This window comes from Pavona decussata, unplaced genomic scaffold (genome assembly GCF_977016875.1).
Source record: "Pavona decussata unplaced genomic scaffold, jaPavDecu1.1 SCAFFOLD_93, whole genome shotgun sequence".
Lineage (NCBI taxonomy): Eukaryota > Metazoa > Cnidaria > Anthozoa > Scleractinia > Agariciidae > Pavona > Pavona decussata.
This window is the reverse complement of record NW_028145510.1, coordinates 2,992,110-3,016,929: the sequence shown is the minus strand read 5'-3', so window position 1 is coordinate 3,016,929 and position 24,820 is coordinate 2,992,110. Positions and strand designations below refer to the sequence as shown.

At 41.2% G+C, this 24,820-nt stretch overlaps 1 protein-coding gene, 1 non-coding gene and 1 pseudogene across 3 annotated transcripts in view; all 3 read right to left on the bottom strand.

The window, feature by feature from the left end:
* Nucleotides 1–7,257: 7,257 nt before the first annotated feature.
* Nucleotides 7,258–24,820, bottom strand: part of LOC146473630 (uncharacterized) — a 48,365-nt gene continuing 30,802 nt past the window's right edge. For both annotated transcript variants that reach the window (XM_085118329.1, XM_085118330.1), the window contains 4 exons: nucleotides 24,489–24,716; nucleotides 13,874–15,422; nucleotides 8,349–8,681; nucleotides 7,258–7,609 (listed from right to left, as the gene is read on the bottom strand). In XM_085118329.1, coding sequence (XP_084974455.1) covers nucleotides 7,317–7,609; nucleotides 8,349–8,681; nucleotides 13,874–15,422; nucleotides 24,489–24,716 — 2,403 coding nt within the window. In that variant the 3' untranslated portion in view covers nucleotides 7,258–7,316. The remainder of the gene's footprint in view (nucleotides 7,610–8,348; nucleotides 8,682–13,873; nucleotides 15,423–24,488; nucleotides 24,717–24,820) is intronic.
* LOC146473635 (uncharacterized protein KIAA1958-like) lies at nucleotides 15,463–20,166 on the bottom strand (annotated as a pseudogene).
* Trnav-gac (transfer RNA valine (anticodon GAC)) lies at nucleotides 22,147–22,219 on the bottom strand. The gene has a single exon. It is a non-coding gene; the product is annotated as a tRNA-Val (tRNA).

The following is a 24,820-nucleotide window of genomic DNA, read 5'->3' as shown; positions in this document are numbered from 1 at the left end:
TGAATTTGTCGTTGTCTGTTCATTTCCATGCAGGGTGGATTTATGCAGTGTAACAGAGGCTGCTCGCTTCTCCTTCGCTGATATTCAGCAGCGTTATCCCATGCAGAGGCATTTTTTTACGCGAATTGGTGGTCATTTTTTTTCATGTACATTCAATAGACCAATTTCGATATATTAAAATTCTAGTTTTGCTACGAAGCTTATGGGAATAAAACAAAAGAAACTATTTATTCATCACCGAGCCTCAATGTAATTTCTGTTGTTTTATTCACCTAAGCCTCGTAGCCAAGCTAGAATTTTAATATATCGAAATTGGCCTATTGAGATAAATCAAAATGTCAAGCGCAAAAGGAAGTGTTTCTGTTGTATAGTGTAAAATCTACCAAAAGGATTGCCGGTGCCAGTATGATTGAGTAGAAACCACTGACGCAATGTAGCTATAAGACTCGCATATATGTGGTGCGTATAAAATGTTTTGTACATCAGTCATTTCCAAAAGCGTCCATATCCACCCAACACCCCTTCCCTCCTCACCCGGGCCGATTGGCGTTTTGAAAACAAATGGGCAAATTCCCCACGGCAGGGAAAAATAAGCTGTTCAAGAGCTTCGCGCTACTCGAGTCAAAAAACTTAGTAGATTTCTTCGTTTCTGGGTTTACCTTCGTTGTTATTGCTCGGCATTGTTCCAGTGACCTTTCGTTGTACGGGTTTACCACCTTATTAAACGGAGTTATCAAATTTATCGGCTTTGTCAACGAACTTATTATTGAAAAGAAGTGACAGTGTTGTGTCACGTGTCCGTCAAATTCCCGGGAGTAGACTACTACCTGACTCCCCGGGCGGACAATGTGAAAATATGCCACAAAATCCCCCCCCCCTCCCCGGGAGGAAGAGAGTGAGTACTGCATTACTTTTTGCTGTTTTAATTTAAGAGGTTCTAACATTCGTACTGTATTCGCGTAATACTGGGATCTTAATTTACTTCTGTTTGAAAAGATCCTACTGAGCAAAATACCTTGGAAAAGTCTGACAGTTCCGTTAACATACCAAAGGGTCTTAAGGGAGCCTGCAAATACACCTTTGAACCTCAGTCGCTGAACATCCATCTGATAATGAGCCAATGAAATTCAAATAAATCCATGATCAAACGGTGGATGTTGGAGTCACTAAAGTAAAAATTTTACCTATAGATCGTGTCTTAAACTATTTTAAGACGTTTTTATTGCCAAGCTTAACCCATACAAAAGGGTTATACAAGACCAGCACTTAAATCTGGAATTTTAAGTTAGCCAATACAGCTGTGTGCCAGTTCCGTCGAGCAGCCTCAATTTCGCTGTATCCTTGAATGCAACAAAAGTAGAAGTGCTGAACTTTGTGCTTCAAGATTACCCCTAGACGTCAGGTAGTTTACTTAGAGGGTTCAGCGATTACTCAAACACCGTAATGATTTGATTTAGCACCCACCTTCCAATGAGCGCCCCCTTTCTAATAATCGTCCTCCTTCGAATTCGTTTTTGTTAATAAGTGCCCCTATTACGTAAGCACTGCTATTCAGTTTCAATTCCGTGAGATTACATTGTGATCAACCGTGGTTTTTCTACCTTTAATTGCTCACATAATAAAGCATTACAAAAATAGTAGTCTTCGTCTAAGTTCGTAAAGCCCACTCTTTTATTCCCGTGGAAAACATGCCTGCTCCTCATGCCCGGACAGAGACTGTTCAGTGGACTGTTCAGCGTGGGAAAGTTTGCAAAAAACAGTGATAATAAATTCATTCAAGAACTATAAGCTGGTAGTTACTGTGGATAAATTAGCTTCAAGATAAAAGAAACCTTGTCATGCAAGATTAAAACGGCTCAACGTAGTCCAATTTGCCATGAGCAAATCACACGATGATTCCTTAACCGGGATCACCAAATCGGATTTGGAAGATGCTACACGGGACCAGAAAGCCTAGTTATTGATGCACGTGGCACTGGAGCTTTCGACGTCGAATACAAAATTCCCTCAATTGAAATTAACTGAATATGACTTGTATTTAATTTGTTACTGTTACAGTTTCTTCTATTGTTCATTTTTTTTAAATCAGAGTTTTGTTTTGCACATTCGATTCAAAGGGGGAGCAGGGATAGCGCAGTGGTGAGAGCACTCGCCTCCCACCAATGTGGCCTGGGTTCGATTTTTGGACTTGGCATCATATGTGGCATGGGTTGAGTTTTGTTGTTGGTTATGGCCCTTTGTCCGAGAGGTTTTGCTCCGGGTTCTCCAGTTTTCCCCTCTATTAAAAAAAGCATTTTCAATTTCCAATTTGATCTAGAGCCAAGCACTTTATCATGAGCCTCTGGCTCGAATCATCATACCCCCTCTCCCCCTTCCCTCCCCGCCCAAAGAAAAACAACAACAACAACAACAACAACAACAAAAAGGAACAAAGAAAGAAAAACACACGCACACAAAAACCACAAATCGCCGGCCAGCAAGGGCTCTCCCTTAAAAGCCCCTAGAGGCGCGAAGGCAGCTGTATTCGCAGACTCACTATTTTACTTATTTGAGGTTGAGAATCCCGGCAACGAAGCTGTCTTGCGCGGCGCTCATCAACGAAGACACAAACACAATGAAGGATAATAAGCAACTGATTCTTTAATAAATGGAGCAAAATGAAGATACTACACACATACTAAAACACAATTCAAGATAACAAAACCCTGAATGATACATTCCCTATTTGTAAGCCAATCTTATTTCCGCTAAAAGCTAGGCCAAAAGGTCGTTATCAAGTAAAGCAAACTCCTTCTTTTAAGATCACTGAACGACAATGGGATGTAAGAGAAGACCTTTTAAATGCATCCTATTGAATTAACCAGCTTCTTTGGTGTGTGTTGGGAATTCGAAAATATCGCCAAACAGTGGTGTACGGTGCCTCCTTTTGCTACTGTGCATGAGGATGGCCTGAGAAATCCTAATTAATGAAAGACTTTGAGTATACAAAGTGGGAGGGGGGGAGAGGTGTAACCACGCATTTTTAAAGAGATAACTAAGCTTCAAAAAAAAAAAAAAAAAGAAAGCCAAACGTTATTGTTATGATACTATAGCCAGTTTCTAGAAACTATCTCAAAAAAAAAAAAAAAAAAAACCAAGACCATTACTTTCCCAACACAGACCGAATAGGTTCGTTCAATAGAATATTTATAATGACAATGGCTCACTAACCAATTTTCTTATAGCTCGTGAACAGTAAATCTCGTTTCGCAAGCAGTGTAGCCGTATAATGAAAGGCCCGTTTACATATCGAACTTTTGCCGCAGTTCATTGCAATTTTTCTCACGCGACTACAGATCACACGTGTAAACAGCTGCAATTTCCGATTTTAGCGCGATGCTGCTCTACGTTTTCTAAGAAATCCTACGATATCACGGAGATAAGTCGTTACAATGAAATGGACGCTGGTTTACACAAGTGAATAAAACGGCAAAATGAACGCATTAAAATGCTACAACAATTGCAAAAATCGTATCTTCTCACGCAGGCTAGCTGAAATCTTTCCTTGGGCCGGTCTCACCGAGTATCACGGTATATACAGTAAGATCTCGATAACTAAAACACAATTCGAACTTTACGCTCACTCGAATTCGATGTACTGATAGCCATTTTTCCTACCTTAGTCACTAGCCTTAATGGCCGGATATATACTTTTCAAACTTTCATAAACTCGGAAGATTTTTCTTTTCCCCAATAGTTTGAGTTAACGAGATTCTACTGTATTCCTCTCGTTTGTTTTTTTCCATCGGTCGTCATACAACTTAAGATTATATTTCCCTACAAATAAATGGCATATAGAACTTTCCACGGTATAATCCGTGGTACAGTTGGTTTTGGCAAGACTACTGATAGCTAAATAAAGTTACCCTTTCGCAATCGTGCGAAAGAACTACACCACTAGACGCTTCATGACAGTTTTCTTTAAAAAAATATATGACACACCTGTACAGTTAGACAGGATACAGTTCTTCCCAGGCGTTCAGAAAGTGATGAGCGGCGCGAAAAAAATTTGGTGCACGAAAACAAACGAGAAGAGACTAGGATAAGGAAGCGGAAAACTCGCCTCTCTCACTCAAGTCTCATCATCCAATTATCATTCCCGCGCATTGTAATTTTCTTCGCTCCGCTACCCACTGTCCAGACACTTGCGCCGAGTTGTTCAAAGCCCGATTATGCTAATCCTGGATTAACGCAAACTTTGACTCGAATTTAATTGCTAATCAACAAAGATTCTTCGAAAAGATTTTTGGTCCTCAGTTTTTACTAATAAGACTTTTCTTTACCTTTAGCTTGAAATTAACCTTTTAAACCATTTAAACGAGCGCAATGAAAGCGCCAATTAACATCGAATCGTAGGTTAGCGTTAATCGGTATTCGAACAACCCAGCCCTGGAACATAACCCATTAATTGAGGGAATGGGTACTAGGGGAAAACTCTCCTTAGTCTGTGTATTTCACAAATCTCAGAGAATACACTGTCTAGTCTAAACATTTATAATATAGCGGTGGTTAGCTCGAAAGCTAAGCTCCTCTGACCACCGTACACTTCTACCAAAGCCATTAACTTCTTTCTTTTATTTGTTATTTTAATAAACTGAAACTGAAACTGAATTGACACGAAACTTGAGCGGAAAAAAATAACCAAACCAAAATCAAAATGCTTGGAACGATCATATGTTGATCTTAGTCAAAGTTTTACAGACTACTGCTACGAGCATAACGCTCGCACTAAGTAAGCTAACCTTTCTTACGTTCAGTACGATTGCAATAAGTACAACAGAAGAAGGCCTAAGAACTGGCCGAATAGCCTCGTCAAAAGAACGGGAGGCCCACTTGTACTGAAGCCATTTAGAATACACGTTTATCATGTCTGCTGAAATACTAAGTTTTGAAGCTTACATGTTTTATGTACTCTACAATTCTCTACATATTTGCTATACTATAAGAAATCACATTCCATCAAAATATAGTATGCCTCACTGCCCATAACACGACAAGATTCTTCTACAAGTACATCAGTAGAGCCGATCTCTTTAATTCTAAAACAGTCAAGAAGCTGGTAAGAACAAATCACCTTGCAGTTTTCGATCATAACTGTCCCGGAAACGTTTCAGGGAACTTAGAATGCAGTGATAGTGATTTGTAGATGTGCACCTCTTAATCTGTCATTAGGAAGTTTACGAAACTAGAGACCTTAAGCACCAGGACGGGAGAGGAGGACGGCGACGTCTGTTGGACGAAAAGGACTGATTCCACGTCGCCGTCGTGAACATGACTTGTTTGTCGCTAAGCAACCCGGAGCCTAAGACGGGAAAGGCGAGAAATACGAAGAAGTATACAAAATATTGGTAATGTTCATCGAGGAAGATAAGCCAAGAAAAACAACGCAACCTCAGCTAACATTTCATGAATTTAGAAGCCAACTCTGTTGATATTCGAACCGTGTAACTGTTGTCTTGATTTCAAATATAAACTTATAACTGGAGGTTAAAAAGACTTCAAAGTTGCGACTTGAACGGAGGAAATGGCAGTCTCATTAGATTCCACTAAGTATGAAGTTAAAGCCATACACACGCCGGTTTTCGCCGTCTTGCTTTAATTTTAGCGGGAATTTTCGAAGTCGAGGACACAAGGAGGCACGAAATACAGCTCTTTAAACAAGTGAAATAAATTACAAAACTGAGGTTAGTCGTCTGAAATCTGGCTTCAATAGCAACAGATATCGCTTATCTATCAGAGAAAATAAATTTTGAAGCAAGAAATACATTCAGGTTGGAAAAAAATTTACTCACGTGCTACACACGACGGAAAAACATCTGTCATCTGTTTTCACGTCGGAGACGAGGGCAAGACGGGATGATGCAAGCTTTGTCGCATGTGCAGTTCTGTCGAATGGTGTAATTTCACTTCCGGTAAGCCGTCAGCCTGGTGCTTAAGGTCTCTACTACTACGTCGACGACAACGAGAACGTCACAAAACAATAGGATTTAATGAGAAAAACAAAGGCCCTGCGTTTTGAATTTTGGTACATTTCTTTGCCTTACTCGGCTAAACGGCAACGCGAAATGGCCATTTCAAAGTTTTGTTGAGAGCGTAAGCACATGACGGTAAACTTTCATTTTCTGTCTAAACCGGAACGCCGTTCCCACCTGTTCTGTTACTAGATAGTTCAGCCACATTGTAGAAGTAGAACGAATTCGAATAATTGTGAAGTGGTTCAAATAACGCGAACTTATATCTTCAAGGGACGTTTTCGTTGGCGTTGCCGTCACGGTTTCTTAAAGTCCCAGATGCCAATATTACTGCTACCTGACAGGCTACAACAACGACTAAAGTGCGTACGTCGTGGGAAAACGCGTACTTTTTTAGTATTACTCCAACCCTAATTTCTATATTTGCATGAATACAAGTCACATGCGAGTCATGTACTTTCAATTTGTGTTGCAGACCTTTTAAACACCATCGCTACAAACGAGTTTAGCGCGTGTTTCTACTGACGAACTTTAACTCTTTTTATCTATTTACAATGTTTAGAATTACCAAAATCGCGGCATAAAGTCATCAGCATAATTCAAAGCTACCCGGGGCTTACGACTGTAATTAAATTCTGCATTTCGGGAGAGTCAAGCCTAGTCTGTCACTTTTGAAGCTACAAATCCTACCTGCAGTCATTACATGCAATTAAAGACAAAAACATTCAACTTGTTAAATATAAACACAAATCTCTCCCTCACCTGAAGTGAGGGAAGGATCCTTTTTTCTTCGTTAAGCGTTTAGCGGTCTTTATTTTCGGAGAATGATGGAGGAGAATGGAGGCCGGGTGTAATTTTGTGAGTACAAGCACAACAAGCTAATTAAAGGATTTTATTAATCTGCAAAGGGAAGATTTTCTTGTTTTGTCAGGTTGAATCAGTGGTTGACCAACCTAAATACATGATCATGCCATTATGAATTAAATTGGACACGCGCTCGACGCACTGATATGCTATTTTGCTGCGAAAAAGTGCTTGTGCTAGTGATTGGGAATCAAAGAGCCGTGAAGAGTTAATGCATAAGTTAGTCTGCGCATTTGTTAGCGACGTGGATTAAACTAGGGCTAAGAAGATAAAACGACGACTACATTTCTAAAATGAAAACAAAAGTGTTTTCTACAAAAAGGTCGGAAAATGTTGCTGGCCCCCCTCCCCCTCCCCACCCACCTCCTCCTCCATTCCCACAAAACCCTGGTTTCTTTGTTTGTCGTTTTGCTTTACAGGTATTTCTAGGTTCAACTCACTTCACGCTCCCTGGAAAGTGATTAAGTATTCCGGATAACATTGCCAATCATAGAAAACGACAAAAACTGTAGGATAAGGAACGTTATTGACAACAGTATCGTACGTATTGGTCAGATTTTTCGGATCTTTCGGTGGGGGCGTTAGTATGCCTTGTTTTCCCAGAGCATACTCACCTACAAGGACCCTTGCTAGGTACATATGCCTGTTCCCACTGTCGTCTGGTGGGGAATACGTAACCTGTGCTGAATAGGAGGCTTGAGAGGCAAAATACACTCCATTCCCATAACAAGCAGCTTAAAATTAAACAAAAAAATGTCTTAAGGTCATTGCAGGTAAGTGTAGCGATTAAGTGCGTAAGGTGTTAAATTTGATAAGGGTTTATGTTTAGCATACCCGTTAAGCCATCGCTTTAGCACGTGTGAATGTGAAAAGCAAAGCTTGTGTGTATATGTGTCGTACAGGTAAATCCACACTTGGTAACACGTTTGCAGTGATTAAGTTGTGATCAGGCTTAGTTATCATCATACAGAATAGGGGCCAGATTCACGAACTAAGACCTCCCAAGGCCTAAACAATTGACTATAATTTACCCAACAAAAGGCTACTTTAAACAAATAATAGTCATAGGACACATATTACCTTAACTAAGGAGGGCTTCAAGAATTTGGCCTAAGGTCTTCTGATTTATAACATATCTGGCTGTCGCGAAAACAAAGAAACAAACACAAACATAAACAGCAACAAGAAAACAGTAAAAGAAACGAGACAAACAAACGAAACAAAGCGAACATTGGCTAGTCCTTCACACCATTTCAGCTTATACATCGTCTTGAAAATGACGTTGATACTTCTTAAACTGATTCCAGTAAATAAAACGGCTCCTTTAGTCGTCGATTTACGTTTCGTTAACGTCGTTTTAGTGGTCTCAAAATCAAAACGGGAAAAATGCGGTTTATTCGTGGAACATTCTCATAAAAGAATGACATCCTCTGAAAAACTAGAAATGAGTATCATCCTCTTACACATGCTTACCATTTTCTCCACAGAAGCTCCTGTTAAAACCCTTATGGTTTATTAACTCGCACTTGGGGCCTTTCGTTCCGTGAAATAGCCACATTTCATTGCTTCCTCGAGGTTTTTCTTTGTCCATCCTCTGCCTGTAGATAGCATATGTTCCATAAAGTGTTGGGTTTTGGACTCGTTCTACCTTAATGATGCTTTGGGTGCAGGATCGATGAAAGGCTTCTTTAACTTTCTGGTACTCTTTAGCATCCTTTGTAGGATCCAGTTGGAAGAGATGTACTCTCTCCTCTTTTCCGTTGGGATCAGCTGGTTGACGAACCCAATAATCCGGGAACTCAAAATCTACCCGGAAGAAAAACATGTATGTTGCGCAGACAGCAAACATTTATTTTGGGCGTGCCCGTGCTCCGCCTAACTCTACGTTTTTACAGCCCGGTTGCGATTCTAGATCCTACAAAGCTGTAGTTATGTCAAGATTGTGATGGCAACTTAACAACATCTAGACCTGGGTTTGAGGGGACGAGATTTTGACAGAGTCTGACTGTCCGCGCTTCAATGCGCTCGGGTTTATACTAGTGAGGTCGGAATCCGCCTATTCCTCCCCATCCCCTCCTTCTACCCGGCCTGCTGCCTCAGCAGACGAAAAAAAAAACCGTCGGTCTTCTTGATAGGGTTAAAGATAGGACGTTTGGAACAGTCAATATTGTAATGTATTGATAGTATTGTCTACCAGAAGTTGTGTTGGCAGAAATTCTCGCATTCTGTAAACGTGTAAAGGATCATGGGGTTTTGTGTGGGCCATGCTTTCCGGTGTCATGGCGGCTGAATAAAGTGTAGTTCTTTTCATAGTTAAATCTGGTTTATTATTCGGCCATCTGGGCGTCATTGTTACATTGGCGACGAGGATTCAATTCGTTTGTGAGGTGATGGCTGTTTTGGAAGTCATTTGTGCGGCAAGTTTTAGTATTTTGTCAGGAAGATGACGGATAGTGGAACCAGTTCGAGTACAACTTCGAGTACAACTTCAAGTTCACAGGCTTCGCCAACCGCGACGTTTGTTCATATTCTTGATATGGCCAGCCTTCCTCCCTTCAATCCAAAGGAGGATCCGAACTCCCTTGCAGTTCGCTGGAAGTTGTGGAAACGCTCGTTCAATCTGTATTTGGTGGTAAAAGGGATTACGAAAGATGAACAGAAAACTGCGTTGCTGTTGCATACTGGAAGGTTGAATTTACAGGAGCTTTATTACACGGTATTGACCGGTACGGATATTAAGCCGTTCGCTGAGAGTATGGAGTTGTTGGATAACTATTTTGCACCGCGGTTGAACGTTCCATTCGAAAGGCATCAGTTTCGGCAAGTGGAGCAAGCCTCAGGAGAGTCAGTGGATCAGTTTGTTTGTCGGTTGAGGCAGAAAGCGATCACCTGCGAGTTTGAAAATGTTGATGGGGCAATAAGGTATCAGCTTATTGAGAGATGCAGGGATCTCAGACTTCGCCGTAAGTTCCTTGAGAAAGTAAATGCTACTCTGAAGGATTTACAAGATTTGGCTCGTGTGCAGGAAGCAGTGAACATGCAGGTCAAGGCTATGGATCAGTCATCCGGTCAAGTGAATGCTGTTTCCGGCAAACCTCACAGCAAAGGAAGAGGAAAAGGGACAGCACAGGGTAGGAATAGAGGAAATAGGCCTGGTAAACCGTCTGGTGGCTCTCAGGAGGCAAACGTGAGGGGCTGTTTTCGCTGTAATTACACTGATCATATGGCACGTGATCGGAACTGTCCTGCTCGTAACAGGAAATGTAATGCACGCAGCGAGATTGGACATTTTGCAGTCTGTTGCAAAGCAAAGGAACGTAAGGCTCTTACGAGAGATGACGAGGGGAGGAATAATAGTCGGGTCAGAGCCTATCAACTATCAGAGGATTCAGCTACTGGCCAGCAAGATTATTATGCGTTTACAATTGGCGTCGGTCAGCCTACAGGTGGTAGTAAAGTTGATTTGAAGGTTGGAGTAGTGATGTTACCAGCGGTGCTTATTGATTCTGGAGCGTGGTGCAATGTGATTGATCAAGCAACCTAGGAAGTTTTGAAAAAGAAGAGTATCCAGGGTGAGTCCAAGAAATCAAGCAAAAAGTTGTTTGCTTATGGACAGAAAGATCCTATTGAGGTGATTGGGACATTTGTGTCTGAGATTGTGTGCGAGATCAGTGGCAACAGTTGTGTGAACGAATTCACAGTGGTTAAAGGTCCAGGAAGACCTCTACTCGGAAAGAACACTGCAGAGAAGTTGGGCGTGTTAAGGGTTGGTCCAGATGTGTGTTCATTAACCACTGAAGGAAGTGATGCAGACATCCGTGAGAAGTATAGAGAGGTTTTTACGGGGATTGGGAGGCTGAAGGATTTTCAACTAAAATTACACATAAAGGGCGATGTCACACCTGTTGCACAACCCGTACGGAGACTGCTATTTGGTTTAAGAGCCAAGGTTGACGAGAAGTTGGATGAACTGGTAGCCAAAGACATAATCGAGGAGGTGTCTCACAACCCAACTGTGTGGGTGTCACCATTGGTTTTTGTCCCGAAGGCAGATGGTGACATTCGGATTTGCGTGACATGCGCAGGGCGAATTCAGCAATAGAGAGGGAAAGATACCCCATCCCTACAATTGAGGAAGTCTTGTATGACCTTAATAGCTCAACTGTCTTCTCAAAGCTCGACCTCAAGTGGGGCTTCCACCAGGTGGAACTGGATGAAAGATCGCGCGAGATCACAACGTTTGTTACGCACCGTGGTTAGTATAGGTACAAACGTTTGATGTTTTGGGTAACATCGGCGACTGAGAAGTATCAGAAAATTGTGGCGGATGTTTTGTATGGTTGTGAGGGAGTGGCTAATTTGGCAGATGATTTGATTGTGCATGGTTGTGGCATAAAGGAACACGACAGGAATTTGCATGCTGTACTGACCCGATTGAAAGAGAAAGGACTAACCTTGAACAATGTCAGTTTCGTCTTCCCAAGCTTACATTTTTTGGCCATGATCTGAGTAGGCAAGGTGTTGCACCCAGTGAAGAGAAATTTGCTGCCATCTTGAATGCAAAGCCTCCACAAGATGCCTCTCAGGTCAGATCATTTGTTCAGCTTGTACAATATTCTGCAAAGTTTCTTCCCAACTTCGCGCAAGAAGCAGAACCACTCAGGAGCCTCCTGAGGAAGAATCAGCCTTTCATCTGGGGTGAAGCACAGGAAAAGTCATTCCAGAAGTTTAAGCAACTAGTTGCACAGGCCACTACGCTTGCATATCTCAGAGGAGATTGTTACACGCAGATCATAGCCGATGCAGGTCCACAGGGTTTAGGTGCAGTGCTGACTCAATTTCAAGACGGCGAGTGGCGAGCAATCTCGTATGCGTCCAGAAACCTCACTGAAGTGGAGCGCAGATACAGCCAGACCGAGAAAGAGGCCCTTGCCCTAGTATGGGCTTGTGGGAGGTTCAATATTTATGTGTACGGGCGCAAATTTGAACTTGAAACTGATCACAAACCACTCGAGTGTATTTTTGGAAGGGTTTCAAAACCATCTGCACGTATTGAACGTTGGGTTCTGAGGTTGCAGGGGTATGACTACAGAGTTGTTTATCGGCCTGGCAAAGCGAATATCGCAGACGCTCTCTCAAGACTCAATCAATGTGAACCTAAAGACACAAGTGGTGAGGAATTTGACTTTGTCAAGGCAGTCGCTGAGAAAAGCTTACCTGTTGCCCTGACAGCGAAACAAGTGGAATTGGTTTCTGCTAGTGACCCAGAAATTGCTAGCCTGAGACAGTACATTTTAAGTGGGGACTGGTCTCAATGTAGGATGACAGCTTATGTGTGTATCAAGGATGAATTGTGTGTGTTAGGCAAACTTGTTTTGCGCGGTAGAAGAATTGTTGCTCCGAAGGCTTTACGGGGAGACGTCTTGCGTCTTGCCCACGAGGGACATCAGGGCATCGTTAAAATGAAGGCACGTTTAAGGACAAAGGCTTGGTGGCCAAAGATTGACTCAGACGCAGAGCAGGTGTGTAAGTCTTGTCATGGCTGCCAAGTCGTTGGTGAGTTCCAGGTTCCTGAGCCCATGAAGAGAGTAAAGCCGCCTACTGGACCCTGGCAAGACATAGCCATAGACTTGATGGGCCCTCTTCCCACTGGAGAAAGTTTGCTCGTAGTCGTAGACTATTACAGTAGGTTCTACGAGGTAGCGATCATGAACTCAACAGCAGCTAAGAGAGTGGTGCATGTACTGACACAGATATTCTCCAGACATGGATTTCCATTTACAGTCAAGTCTGATAATGGTCCTCAGTTTTGCTGTGCGGAGTTTGAGAAGTTTCTCTCTGATCATGGAATAGAACCCTTGACTTCTCCACCACTGTGGCCGCAGGCCAATGGACATGTCGAAAGACAGAACAGAACTTTGCTTAAGACTTTGAAAGTTGCTCACGTTGAGGGGAAATACTGGCGTGAAGAACTGCAGAAGTTTCTGCTAGCATATAGATCCACACCGCAAACAAGCACTGGTGTTACTTCTGCATTTCTTATGTTTGGCAGAGAGTTGAAAACCAAACTTCCGGAGTTTAGGTGTGCTGGTAACCTGTTGGACGAGGGGGTCAGAGATAGGGATTGGAATCACAAGTTCACCCACAAGGAACATGCAGACAACAAGCGGGATGCAGCCGAAAGCCCCGTAGTGCCTGGAGATCTGGTTTTACTGAAGAACACGAAGACGTCTGGCAAGCTAGAAGCAAACTTTGAGAGTGAGCCATACACAGTGCAGACTAAGGAAGGAAGTGAGGTGACGGTTAGTTCAAAGGAGGAGGCGAAACACAGGCGAAACAGCTCATTTGTCAAGGCGCACAACCCACCCAGGGAATTCCCGGAAGCCACAGAGGTCGCTTCTCAAGAAACCACAGAGGCCGCTTATCAGGAAGCACCCAATACTCTTCCACTAGAGTATAGCGACATCAAGGCCGAGGCAGACTGTCAGAATGCCGGAGAAGTACAAGGACTATGTACTTTAAGAACTAAAACCCTGTTTGACATGTTGGACTTATGTTGAAGTCTGTTAGATTTGTTTTCATGTTATTGGATTTGGATTTTATTGGACAGTCTTATTGAAATAACTCAATGCGAGCAGAACAGTTTTCGTACAGATTTATTTTTCGCTGTTTAGTGCTTTATTGACTTTTCCTTTTAGTCTGTTTATCTCTAAAGAAAGGAAGGGATGTAATGTATCGATAGTATTGTCTACCGGGAGTTGTGTTAGCGGAAGTTCTCGCATTCTGTAAACGTGTAAAGGATCATGGGGTTTTTTGTGAGCCATGCTTTCCGGTGTCATGGCGGTTGAATAAAGTGTAGTTCTTTTCATAGTTAAATCTGGTTTATTATTCGGCCATCCGGGCGTCATTGTTACAAATATCACCTCGGAGTCCTTCTGCCCCATTCATTAGATCGAGGTGACTTAAAATAGATATGATGAAAAAGATGGTTTGCCTACCTTTACGAAGATCAAATCTTCGAACTTCAGTGGAGTTTCCGGTTTCTTTTTTTTGAGTCATGGAATTGAAGTCTATTTCGTACTTTCCCTTTTCGTTTGTAATTATCAGAGCGGATTTTTCTTGCTGAAAGGCAAGCTCAATTTGTGCGTTTAGGTGGCCATCGTAATCTTCAAGTTTTCCTTCAACCTTGTACTTCCACTGGATGTCTTTTGACACCATCTCACCATGGCTACGTTCATCTATTTCTTGAAACATCTTGATAAACTCCGCTGTCACCTGGCGAAGGTCGTCTGATAGTCCCTCCACTGCAATGAGGCCCGATGGTTTCTTCACAACTATCTCTACACTGTATCGAAGCTCAAGATCGTGAATCTTTTTCATGTCCTCTTCGGTCATTCTTTTAACCACTTCATTTGGGATTTCTTGCAGTTTACATTTTTCTTTCATCATTTTGCTAACTGCTTTCTTTGCTTTATCAAGCTTCGATTTGGAACCAGCATAGATGATGAGATCGACTCTTTTGTCATCAAATATTTGGGCATTCGGACTTGAACTTGTGCTCCCCTCGTTTGCTCCTGTACCACGATCGTCAGCGACCGATTTTAAGCCCTTTCCAACGACGTTTCGGGATCTAGGTGGATCCTGTAGCGGATTGACATTGGATGCTTCTTCCATAGCTGAGCTAATATCTTTAATCATGCTTTTCTGAAAAATCGTCATTTTGACCAGTTTCAATGATTTTGGCTTCTCTTTACTCACTTCAAGGATTGCACCAAGCATCGCACTTAGAGAAGACTTCGCAGAAAGACCAAGATTGCCAGTCCCAACAGCAGGAAAGGAAATGGATGAAATACCCTTTTTCTCAGCTTCGTGAAGACATTTTACCAAGACCGCTTTCAGATTGGTAAAATCAAGAGAGACTGGTGGGACAATGTGGAAGAGGACCCTTGCCTTCAAATTTCCAGCTGCTGTTACAACAATTGAACCCGGGTTGTGAGGAGCGAGTTTGGAACACTCGTTCTTGATAGAATCACCCCCGGAACGTAGGATTGCAGCACCCGATCCACTACTAGAAAGATCTAACTGTTGGTTTGAGATGATAGCAATTGCATCCGTGGACGCCTCGGTAATGTTTCCGTGCTGGACTTGGAAGCAAATCGACCCTGCAGTCGTTTCTAAGTGGTCTGGGGCTAATATTTTCACTGGTGAGGATGCTGATGAACCGTTCGACGACGCACCATTTTCGTCTCGCTGATTTTTAAATTCATCGGCATCTTTTCTAGCTGAACTGGACTCATTGCCTTGCCTTCTACGCTCTTCGGCTTGGAAGGCATGGAAAGTTGAATTATCGTGCAGAACAAAGCGGACATCTCTTAGTAAAGTGTCCGGGTGCTTCTGGCTGTAACGCGCAACTTCGTCGAAATAAATTTCGGCTACTTGGTCTGGAGGAAACTGAAGGTTGCCTGTTCCAATGGCAGTAAATGCAATCGATGGCATTTGCTTACGATCTGCTTCCTCTAAAGACTTCGCAATAAGACCCTTCAGCACCTAGAATAATAATAATAGTAATAATAATAATAATAATAATAATAATAATAATAATAGTAATAATAATAATAATAATAATAATAATAATAACAATAACAATAACAATAATAATAATAATAATAATAATAATAATAATAAATCAACTTAAAGTTGCTTGCTTTTTAAGTTATCCTGACTAAACATTAAGAGCAATTCTCCAAAAAAGTGAAGCAAAGTTGGAAATGAAAATTTATAACCCCCCTTCATTTTTTGTGTGAAAATAGGTTGCCTGGAGGGATGAACAAAAACAGCCATATTTGGACCGGCAGGTGCGTCGTTGCCATGGAAACCGCACTTGATCGGCCTGAGGTCTATGTTTTGACTGAAAAATTCACTCTCAAATAGTAAAAATAAATGAGTCTGGTTCTCGAGTACATGTGAACCAATTCAAATGAAATTCATACAGATGGTAGAACCACTCTCCCAGTTTATAAAATTTGCTGTTAGAGTATTTTGGATTCTACAATCAAGAAGACCTTGGTCGTATTACTATGTTGCCTGTCAGCCATTTTGACAAGAAGGAAAAACAAGCACAACCATATTCGTTATTTCTCCGAAAGTACTCTTTCCACATAAACCAAATTAGCAGCAGGGCTTACATAGATATTGAAGTTTATAAATATTATAAAATCTATTTGGGGAAAATTATATTCTGGCCATGGGTGTTGAAGACATCCGAGGCAAGTTGCAAAAAATTGCAAAATTGGAAATGTTGAGGTCTCCATGCCAGTGTTTGGTTCAAATATGCTTTAGATAGAGAATATCAGCTTCAGAGGTTTTTTCATTCATCTTATCTGTTATCTACATTTGATTGATTAGGTTTTGGCCAACGAATTTGATGAAATATAAATTAAAACAAAGCCTACCTTGCAACCTTTGGGAATTTCTTCAGGATGCTTTTGTCGTATAGGATGGTTCTCTCCTCAGTTCGCTCGCTCCATTTTCTTGACCAAATCTTGCACAGACTCTAGCAGAAAGGACAAATCTAACTGCCTAGCCTCGCCGAACATCTACTTTTAAACCAAAGATGATGATGCATTAATCCGAATAAAGAACAGTCGAACAGGTCAAACACAGTCGTGTGTCGAGTATCGAAATATAAATTAAACAATACAATCCATCCAGGAAGTTAAATAGATGCATCAAGATCACAGCCGAGCAAATGCATGTCTGCGACGATTCTGAATAACGTCTTTGGTTGAATCGAGCCGTACATTCCGTGCTGCATGGTTGAGAAGCGAAGAAATCGTTGTTTACGACCTGTTTACGACCAAACGTATGTAGTCCGGAAATGCGAGTAGCAAAACTGCTGACCGGATGTAGTTTTAAATGCGATATACGCGCTTTTTGTTTGTTTGTTTTTGTAGCTTCGGCTAATTGTCGCAATGGCATTATCTCTTCTTCAGATATTTTTGGTACAATATATCATTGATAGGGGGATAAAAGGACGACTTTTGATCCCCTTTTATGACTGTTTTACAGTGGTGAATAAAGAGGACAAAATAAAAGTGCTTCACTAGTCGTTTTACGCAACCACATAAGCCGCCCATGTCTCCTGGGTTTGTTTGTTTGCTGTTTTTTTTTTAATTCATTGCTTATTGGATGTTAAGGATGGCCTGCATGAAAGATACGTCGCTGATCTGGTACATTAGCGTACACATTAGAAGTTACGAAGTTGGAATTTTTGACCAACCTCTCCTCCAGAAATAAATAAGTCCTCTTCAAGCCGATAAATTTTCACATTCAGTGCCTAATATATATCTGCCCAAATTTTGGCATTCTTTCTTTCTTTCTTTCTTTCTTTCTTTCTTTATTTTTTGCTGTTGTTTTTTTTGGTGGGTGGAGGGGTGACCGGACGTAAATCTGTGCCGTCGATCAAAAACACTGTAAGGAAAATTTGCATATCGTCGTGCGAAGGAGAATATCCTGGTCGGGACAATGGAAAGTTGGTCTCTATCAAATCCCAAAAGGGACGTTTCGGTTTGTGAGTGCAGTGGAAACAATATAAAACTCAGTCAATGTCAAAGGGATATTTCCAGGCACGTGTAAGCCTAAGGACCTTGTATAAACCGTGATGAAATCAGCGACGAAATGGATCTTATTCTTTGCCGTGCAGGTAAATAATTATAAGATTTCACGCGCGAATTTTTTATTCTCTTGTCACGAATAGTTTATCATAACTGAATTTGTAATTGCATTTTCACAGTCTAAAGAGCATTTTTTTGGGGGGGGGAAGGGGGGGCGGCTATTATGATCATGCGTTCAATTTTCAACTAAGCTTCAGTTCAGCTTCATTTCCTTTGTTTTTGTTTTATTCGGTTATTCTGTTTTTTTTTTTTTTTTTTTTTGGCTTTCTTCACCATTGCCATAGTGAAACAACCCCATTGCTAAACAATTATCTTGCGAAATCGCGCGGAATATCGCCTGATACTTAGCCGACGAGGCCGTAGGCCGAGTTGGCTAAAATCAGGCGATATTCCGCAAGATTGAGCAGGATAATTGTTTTATTATTCAACACATTGACAACACTTAAAAGCACAGGTTTATAGCAGTAACGATGTACAGACGATCTTTATTTGTCAAAAAAGAAAACTTGCAACATTTCACCGCGCGCGCAAATTCATGAATGAACGTGTCGGCTTTGTTCAAGTTTGAATGAAATTGAGAGTGTTGGCAGAACTTCCATCAAAATTGAGTAATTCGCTGAGTGTGCCAGTCGCTCAAACTAAATTCCCACAAAGTCAGCCTGAAAAGTTATAATTATTTGTTATGTTGAACGTGCAGCGAAAAAATGAACCATGTGGCTGCTGCTGAACCCGCTGAAAATGCTGCTGACTGAGATGAAACTGCTGGTTAGCTTCTCGCAGTGGCACTGGTGCTGCTTGAGCTTCGCTTGCTGTTGGCGTTGCTTTTGAAGCTGTGCTGGCACGTTCTTCTTGACCAGAAACAAACGACGAAATGATGTTTGACATTTGTTGGAACTGCTCTAGTGAGGGTCTACTGTTGTAGGAGTCGATGCTAGCATCGCTTTTGTGGCTTGTTACTGCTCTTATGCGGTGGGCTTCGATGTTTTCTTCACCGAGACCGTCACTGTTGTTGCTCTGATGCAGTGGTTCGTCAAGTGAGGAACGATACCAGCCTTGAAAGTCATCTTCTTCATCATTTCTCCAAGGGGTCTCTCGCCTATCGGAGAGTTGCAGAACCAAATGGGGTCAACTTCTGGATTGAACTTTCCTGCATTAAGCGCTCGAGGCTTTTGGTAGAAGACGTCTGCATCAGGGTGCAAATGAAGAAGATAACTTTTTACGGTCTTCACAGGGCATCTCGGCGAACCAGGAAGCTCAAACATTTTCGCGTTTGACTCGTCTTCATCGTCTTGGATTCCGCCTTGGTGATTTTTTGTGCTCGGCAAGGAACCAGCCACGCCGCGGTTGACTTCATAATACTGGCGACCATTTGGGGTTGTTCTCAAAACGAGCATCTGCTTGGTCATTTTTCTTTGGTTTTCGCGACCTCGCTTGCCGAAATATAAAGAAACATAAAACCAAACTGTGTTTAGAAGCTGCGACGGATTTTTTGTGTCGGCTGGGCCGAGCTGACCGGAATGGAAAAGCTCCTCAACGATTTCTCGGGTGAGTGTTTCTTTGTGTACAACACCAGCAATTTTCCCATCTTTCCTCAGAGTTTTGAGAAACGCATCCAGTGCCTTGTTTGCTTGCACAAACTCTGGATCCGTTATGATGCTAAACGGTTTTTTTAGCTCTGTACTTTGTAATAATCGATCGAGACCAGCTCTAATACTTCTGAGAGTGGTTGCCTTATAGTATCCTCCATCTTTTTGTCTTGCAGAAAGATAAAATTTCTCGAGGCATTTTCCGAGCTCAATTTTTTTTCATTTCTTCAATACGAGTCGAGAACTCTGTTTGTTGCGAGAACCAATCTAAAAGAAAGATATGGTTGTAGTTTCCGAGCCTTTGTTTGAATACAGGGACTAAACAAAAGTCTTGCAAAAAAGTCGCAACATTTTTCGCTGAACTGTAAAACCAGTTCGTAAACGAAAATGGTAATTAGAAAAATCTTAACAGAAAACTTGGTTGCTTTCTTCGTGTTTTCTGGGACGGCGTTATTGATAATTTGATGTACATCCGAGGTCGTTACTTGTTTAAAGCGTTCGGCTGCCATTTTTTCCCCGATACACGAAAACTACGTATATCGCAGGATATCTGTTGAGTGCGGACGACATATATTGAGTTCACCATGACCTTATTTGGGCAGTGCCACAATGTGTTGAATAATAAAAGAGGATATCATTTCACATACATCCGGTGTTACATCCCATTACATTGTGTTACATCCGGTCAGCAGTCGTGCTTCTCGGACTTCCGGCCTATGCGTTCAGTTTATTTACCATTCTTGGCTTGTCGACTATCGCAATATCTGACCCGATTTTAGCCAAAGACGTTACTTTGGATTGTTCAAAGGCATGCATTTGCTTTGTACAGCGATCTCGACACATTTGCTTTACTTCCTGGCTGAATAATATTGATGAATTTAGGTGCTCGACGGCAGAAATCGCAAGCATTACGACCATGTTTTGGACTTTGCCAACTATTCTTTGTCAAGTGTATGCGGGCTACTTGTATCATCATCCAGCAAACTGAATATTCGATGGAAGTAACTGTTAGTCTGCGCTAGATTTGGTCAAAAAGACGGAACGTGCGAAGGAGAGAACCGCGCGACGAAAGCATCCTGAAGAAATTCCCAAAACCCTCAAGGTAGGTTTTGTATCAATTTTTATTTCATCAAATTTGTTGGCCAAAACCTTATTTACTAAATGTAGGTAGCAGACAAGATGATAAAAGATACTTTTGAAGCTGATTTTCTCTCTCTAAAGCCTGTTTGAGCTAAATACTAGAGCTCTCAAAATTACCGATTTTGCAATTTTTTGCCATTTGTCCCAGGTTTCTTCAGCACCCATGGCCAGAGTATAGTTTTCCTCAAATTCATTTTATAATATTTAGAAACGTCAATATCTATGTAATCTCTGCTGCTAATTTGGTTTATGTGGAAAGAGTACTTTCGGAGAAATAACGAATATCGTTGCGCCTGTTTTTCCTGCTTGTCTAAATGGCTGACAAGGAACATAGTAGGACGAGCATTTTCTTCTTGTTTATAAAACCCAAATTATTGTAACGGCAAATTTTATAAACTGGGAGAGTGGTTCTACCATCTGTATGAATTTCATTTGAATTGGTTCACATGCACCCGAGAACCAGACTCGTTTACTTTTACTTTTTGAGAGTGGAACTTTTGCTCAAAACATGGTCCCAAGACCGACGTCATATAGTGCGGTTACCATGGCAACGATACATCTGCCGATCCAAATATGGTTGTTTTGTCTATCCCTTAAGGTAACCTACCTCCACACAAAAATTGAAGAGGGGTTAAAATTTTTCATTTCCAACTTTGCTTCACTTTCCTGGAGAATTGCTCTGAATTTGTCACGATTTGTCGTGACAGGTTAAGAAAAATAAACACTGCGAAGAGAAATAACACAAGTTGGGTGTTAAAGCCAGTGAGAGTGTTTTTGAATGAGATTTTACTTACCTCATTGATATACCATGCGAAGGAAATTGTGAGTCAAACTAACGGTTTTAACAGTAGGTTTTATCAAAAATTGCAGATCAGCGCAGATTGACTTTTTTCTCTTCTTTCCGAACCTGGGAAAATCACTCCTCCCTTCCCCATCTTCGGCTTTTTGTAACTTCAAGAGCTTTAAAGCCATTGTGTCTGTACAACTGCCATTTTAGATCCGGTCAGAAAATGAGTTATGAATAAAACACTGCTGATCTCCCTTTTTCTCTTTTCATGTGAAGTATGAAACATTTGTTTATTTATTTGCACCCTTTTTGTTGCATCTTTTTCAATTGTAGGGAATTTTAGTGCACTAATACGGTTGTACACCCTTCTCCAAAGTAAAGCTCTCAGCTCAGGAAGTCCAGCAGGTCCACCAACGGAAACTGCGCTAAGTTAGCCCCAAAAGCTCCCATTGCCTAAAGAATTTACCTCGAGCACGTTCCTTGGAGAAACTTCGAGTAGACACGAAAATGACAGAAAACAGATAGACGCGATAGCGAGTTCAGCGGAGCAATTTTTGTTCTAAAAATATTTCTAAATTCTGTCCTGGAAAGATTTTCCCCTATACAAATACTATAATTTGGCTTTTCGGTGACGGTTTACATCGCGACGCTAGTCCACGGGGAGGGTCTCACGGCTAACCTCGCATGACGCTCATAGAACTTGCGTTACCCGTGGTTCAATTAGCGAGACTTTATAACCTTCTGGGCAAAGTTAACCCTATCTAGACCAGGGCGCGGGAGATTCTTCACGCGTGCACACTTTTTTTAACAAATGCACAAGCGCCGCCAACCTCAAAGCCCTCAAAGCGAATCTATCTTGCTGTAATGTTAAACCTGCAGTCTCATTAACATAGCTTATAAACTCTCGCAATTACCCCCAAACCAGGGAAGGTCCAGAGGACCAAAAAAGGTCTACTATAAATAGAGTGAGACGTGAAAGCCTTCATTACATTTGTGCGATGGATAATTGAAATATCAAATCGAAGAAAGATCCTCGCAATTAGTACGCAACTTAAGCAGTTGCGAGAAGAAAGCCTGAAAAATCCAGGCTTGAACGGGATTCAAACCCATGACCTCTGCGATGTCGGTGCAGTGCTCTACCAAGTGAGCTATCAAGCCAACTGGGAGCTGGTTATATTGTTAGACCGTGATATACCCGTAAAGAAATTGAAAAATGGGAATAACTTCTAGAAAACCAATGCAACTAATTGGCGCAAACCAGTGACTTGAATATGTTTTCTGAAAGTTTCCATCAAATTATTTACTCGAAGAGGTCACCGACACACTTGTGCGAGATCAACTATTATTCGAGCCAAAATTTGAGCTAACTTTCGAACTAGGAAACTTGACATGCGCGCGGCGGAGGAGTAAGCAGCATGGCCGAGCCGTCCGCTAAGATTTTCCTTTTTTTTGTAAAATTTAATGGCCGATTTCTTCCAAAACATCTTATCAAACGAAGAAATAGATCCTCTAACTTATCTGCAGAGGAATCTCCGGATGCAAAAAAGCCTAGAGGCTCGACGAATTCTTCAATTGATACTCAGCAAGTCAACGAAGGTGACGACGAATTCATGGCGGCCGCAAGTATGGTAGAAGATGTACAACAAAAGCTCCAACAGATACTCCAAAAACTTGGAAAACTCGATTCAATCGAGCAATCGGTGAACAAAAGTCAGGATACCCTCGGAAAACTGGAAGCGAGAACGCAATCGCTGGAGAGCTTTCAATAATCTGCTACAGCCGACATTAGAAAGCCTGAACTTCAGTCAAGAAACGTACAAAACGTCGCTCGACGATATTAAAAGGCAACGCGAAAACCTCGAAGAATAGCTAAACGAGCTTGAACGACAAAACAACCATCTCGACAACAAAATTAAATATGTAGAGACTAAGAACCTTTACCTGGAGGCGTACTCAAGACGCGAAAATATAAAATTTGAAAATGTAAGCGAAGACGACAACGACGACGAAGACACAGAATACCTGAAAAGGCGTGAGACCTTTCGCTCGCTCAAGTTAAAAAACTACGCAATTTATTTTCCTCAAGAAGTTCATTGTACTAAAGAGAAAGAGATCTTGTAGACTTCAGAATGGGGTTTCTCAGCTGTTTTTAGTAGCTATTCAAGTGCTAGTACCGGAACTTGTATACTTTTTAATAACAATTTTGAACATAAAATTCTTAATTCTTATTGCTAGACATTATATATACAACTGTAAACTGAGAAACGTCATTCCCAAGGTGCAACTATATAAACAATAGCTCGTGAACTCCATGAAAATTGAAAAGCAAATAGCTTTAGATAATAGTAATAATAATAATTATAATAATAACAATAATAATAACAATAATAATAATAATAATAATAATAATACCCTAAATTCTTTTAAAAAGAAGAGGAGCCCATTGAAGAACGCCCTCCAGTCCCAAATGATCAATTAAAATTCAATAAGTTAATAACGAAGATTAGTAAGTAAGCGGTAGGCCATGTTGCTATACATCGTATGAAGTAACGATTGGATGTAATTAGGTAGTTTAAATTTAGTTGTAAGTTAGTATATATTGTAAGTAGTCGTAATTGTAAGGAGCAAGAGCCATTTTACTGTCTGGTATGTATTGAATTGTAAGAAGAGTCTTGTACTGTTAGTAGACAAGTGTAAGTAACCAGTAAGCACTGTATTGTAGGTAGAATACTGTATTGTCTAGTAATGTATTTAGCCCGTAATGTAAGTAATGTGTTTTTGCAAATAAATAATTATTAAAAAAAAAAGAACTTTCGAACTAGGATTCGAGCTAGGATTCAAACCAGAATTTTGGAAAGGACTCGAGCGAGGATTGCGAGTGTAGCCGAGGTTCACATGCCACCTTTTATTTTTACCACTTTGATTTTGACGTCTTTAATTTTTTCCCACACCAGCGTGGCTCGACCATATTTTTAGTCTTTGCCAAACTGACATTACCATTCATTAAGAGAGAAAAACTAGGAAATAAAGTATCCAAATAACTTTTTTATTAAAGGCATCATTTTATTTCCTTTAGTCAGTTTTTCATTTGACTGGGCATCTATGGCCATGTAATCCTCACGTGTTCAAAAAGGCAGGAAAAGTTTGACCGATCCTACCTCAAGTCCTGACTCGAATACTATGCTCGTATCCTAGCTCCATTTCTAGCCCGAATACTTAATCTTCACTTGAGCATCGAGATAAGGAATTTTAGCAGTTATTCTAAACCAACAATGCAACGGGAGCTCATAACTATCATTTCAAAGCTTTCATTGCTGTAAATGTATTTCTGACTTTTCCAAAGAAATTCTAAAATTCATGTATACAACTCTGAAAACGAAGGCCAGTCAATTATTTCAAACGCTATTTGTACTGGAAATTTTCTTACCTCTTTTCCTTGGCCATTATTCCACGGGGAGCAAACCGCTAAAATTACAGTTTGGCAGCTGAGAGCTCCCGTTTGGTCGATAACGGCGATGCCACCAGCAGAGATTGGGCCCTTTGTGGAACATTCCTTTTGTAGCAGGTTTGATCCAGCAGCGTCCCTTAGGGCTCTTGCACAAGGATTCAGGTCTAAATTGAGGCTTGATGCTGCCGAACCCACTATAACATGTGCCTATAACAGGAGAAGGCAGAAGAGGAAGAGAAGAAGAAAAATGTCATTAGCATTTCCCACCAAAATGACATCAAGATGTAAACCGCCTAAGAAGGAAGGGTGGC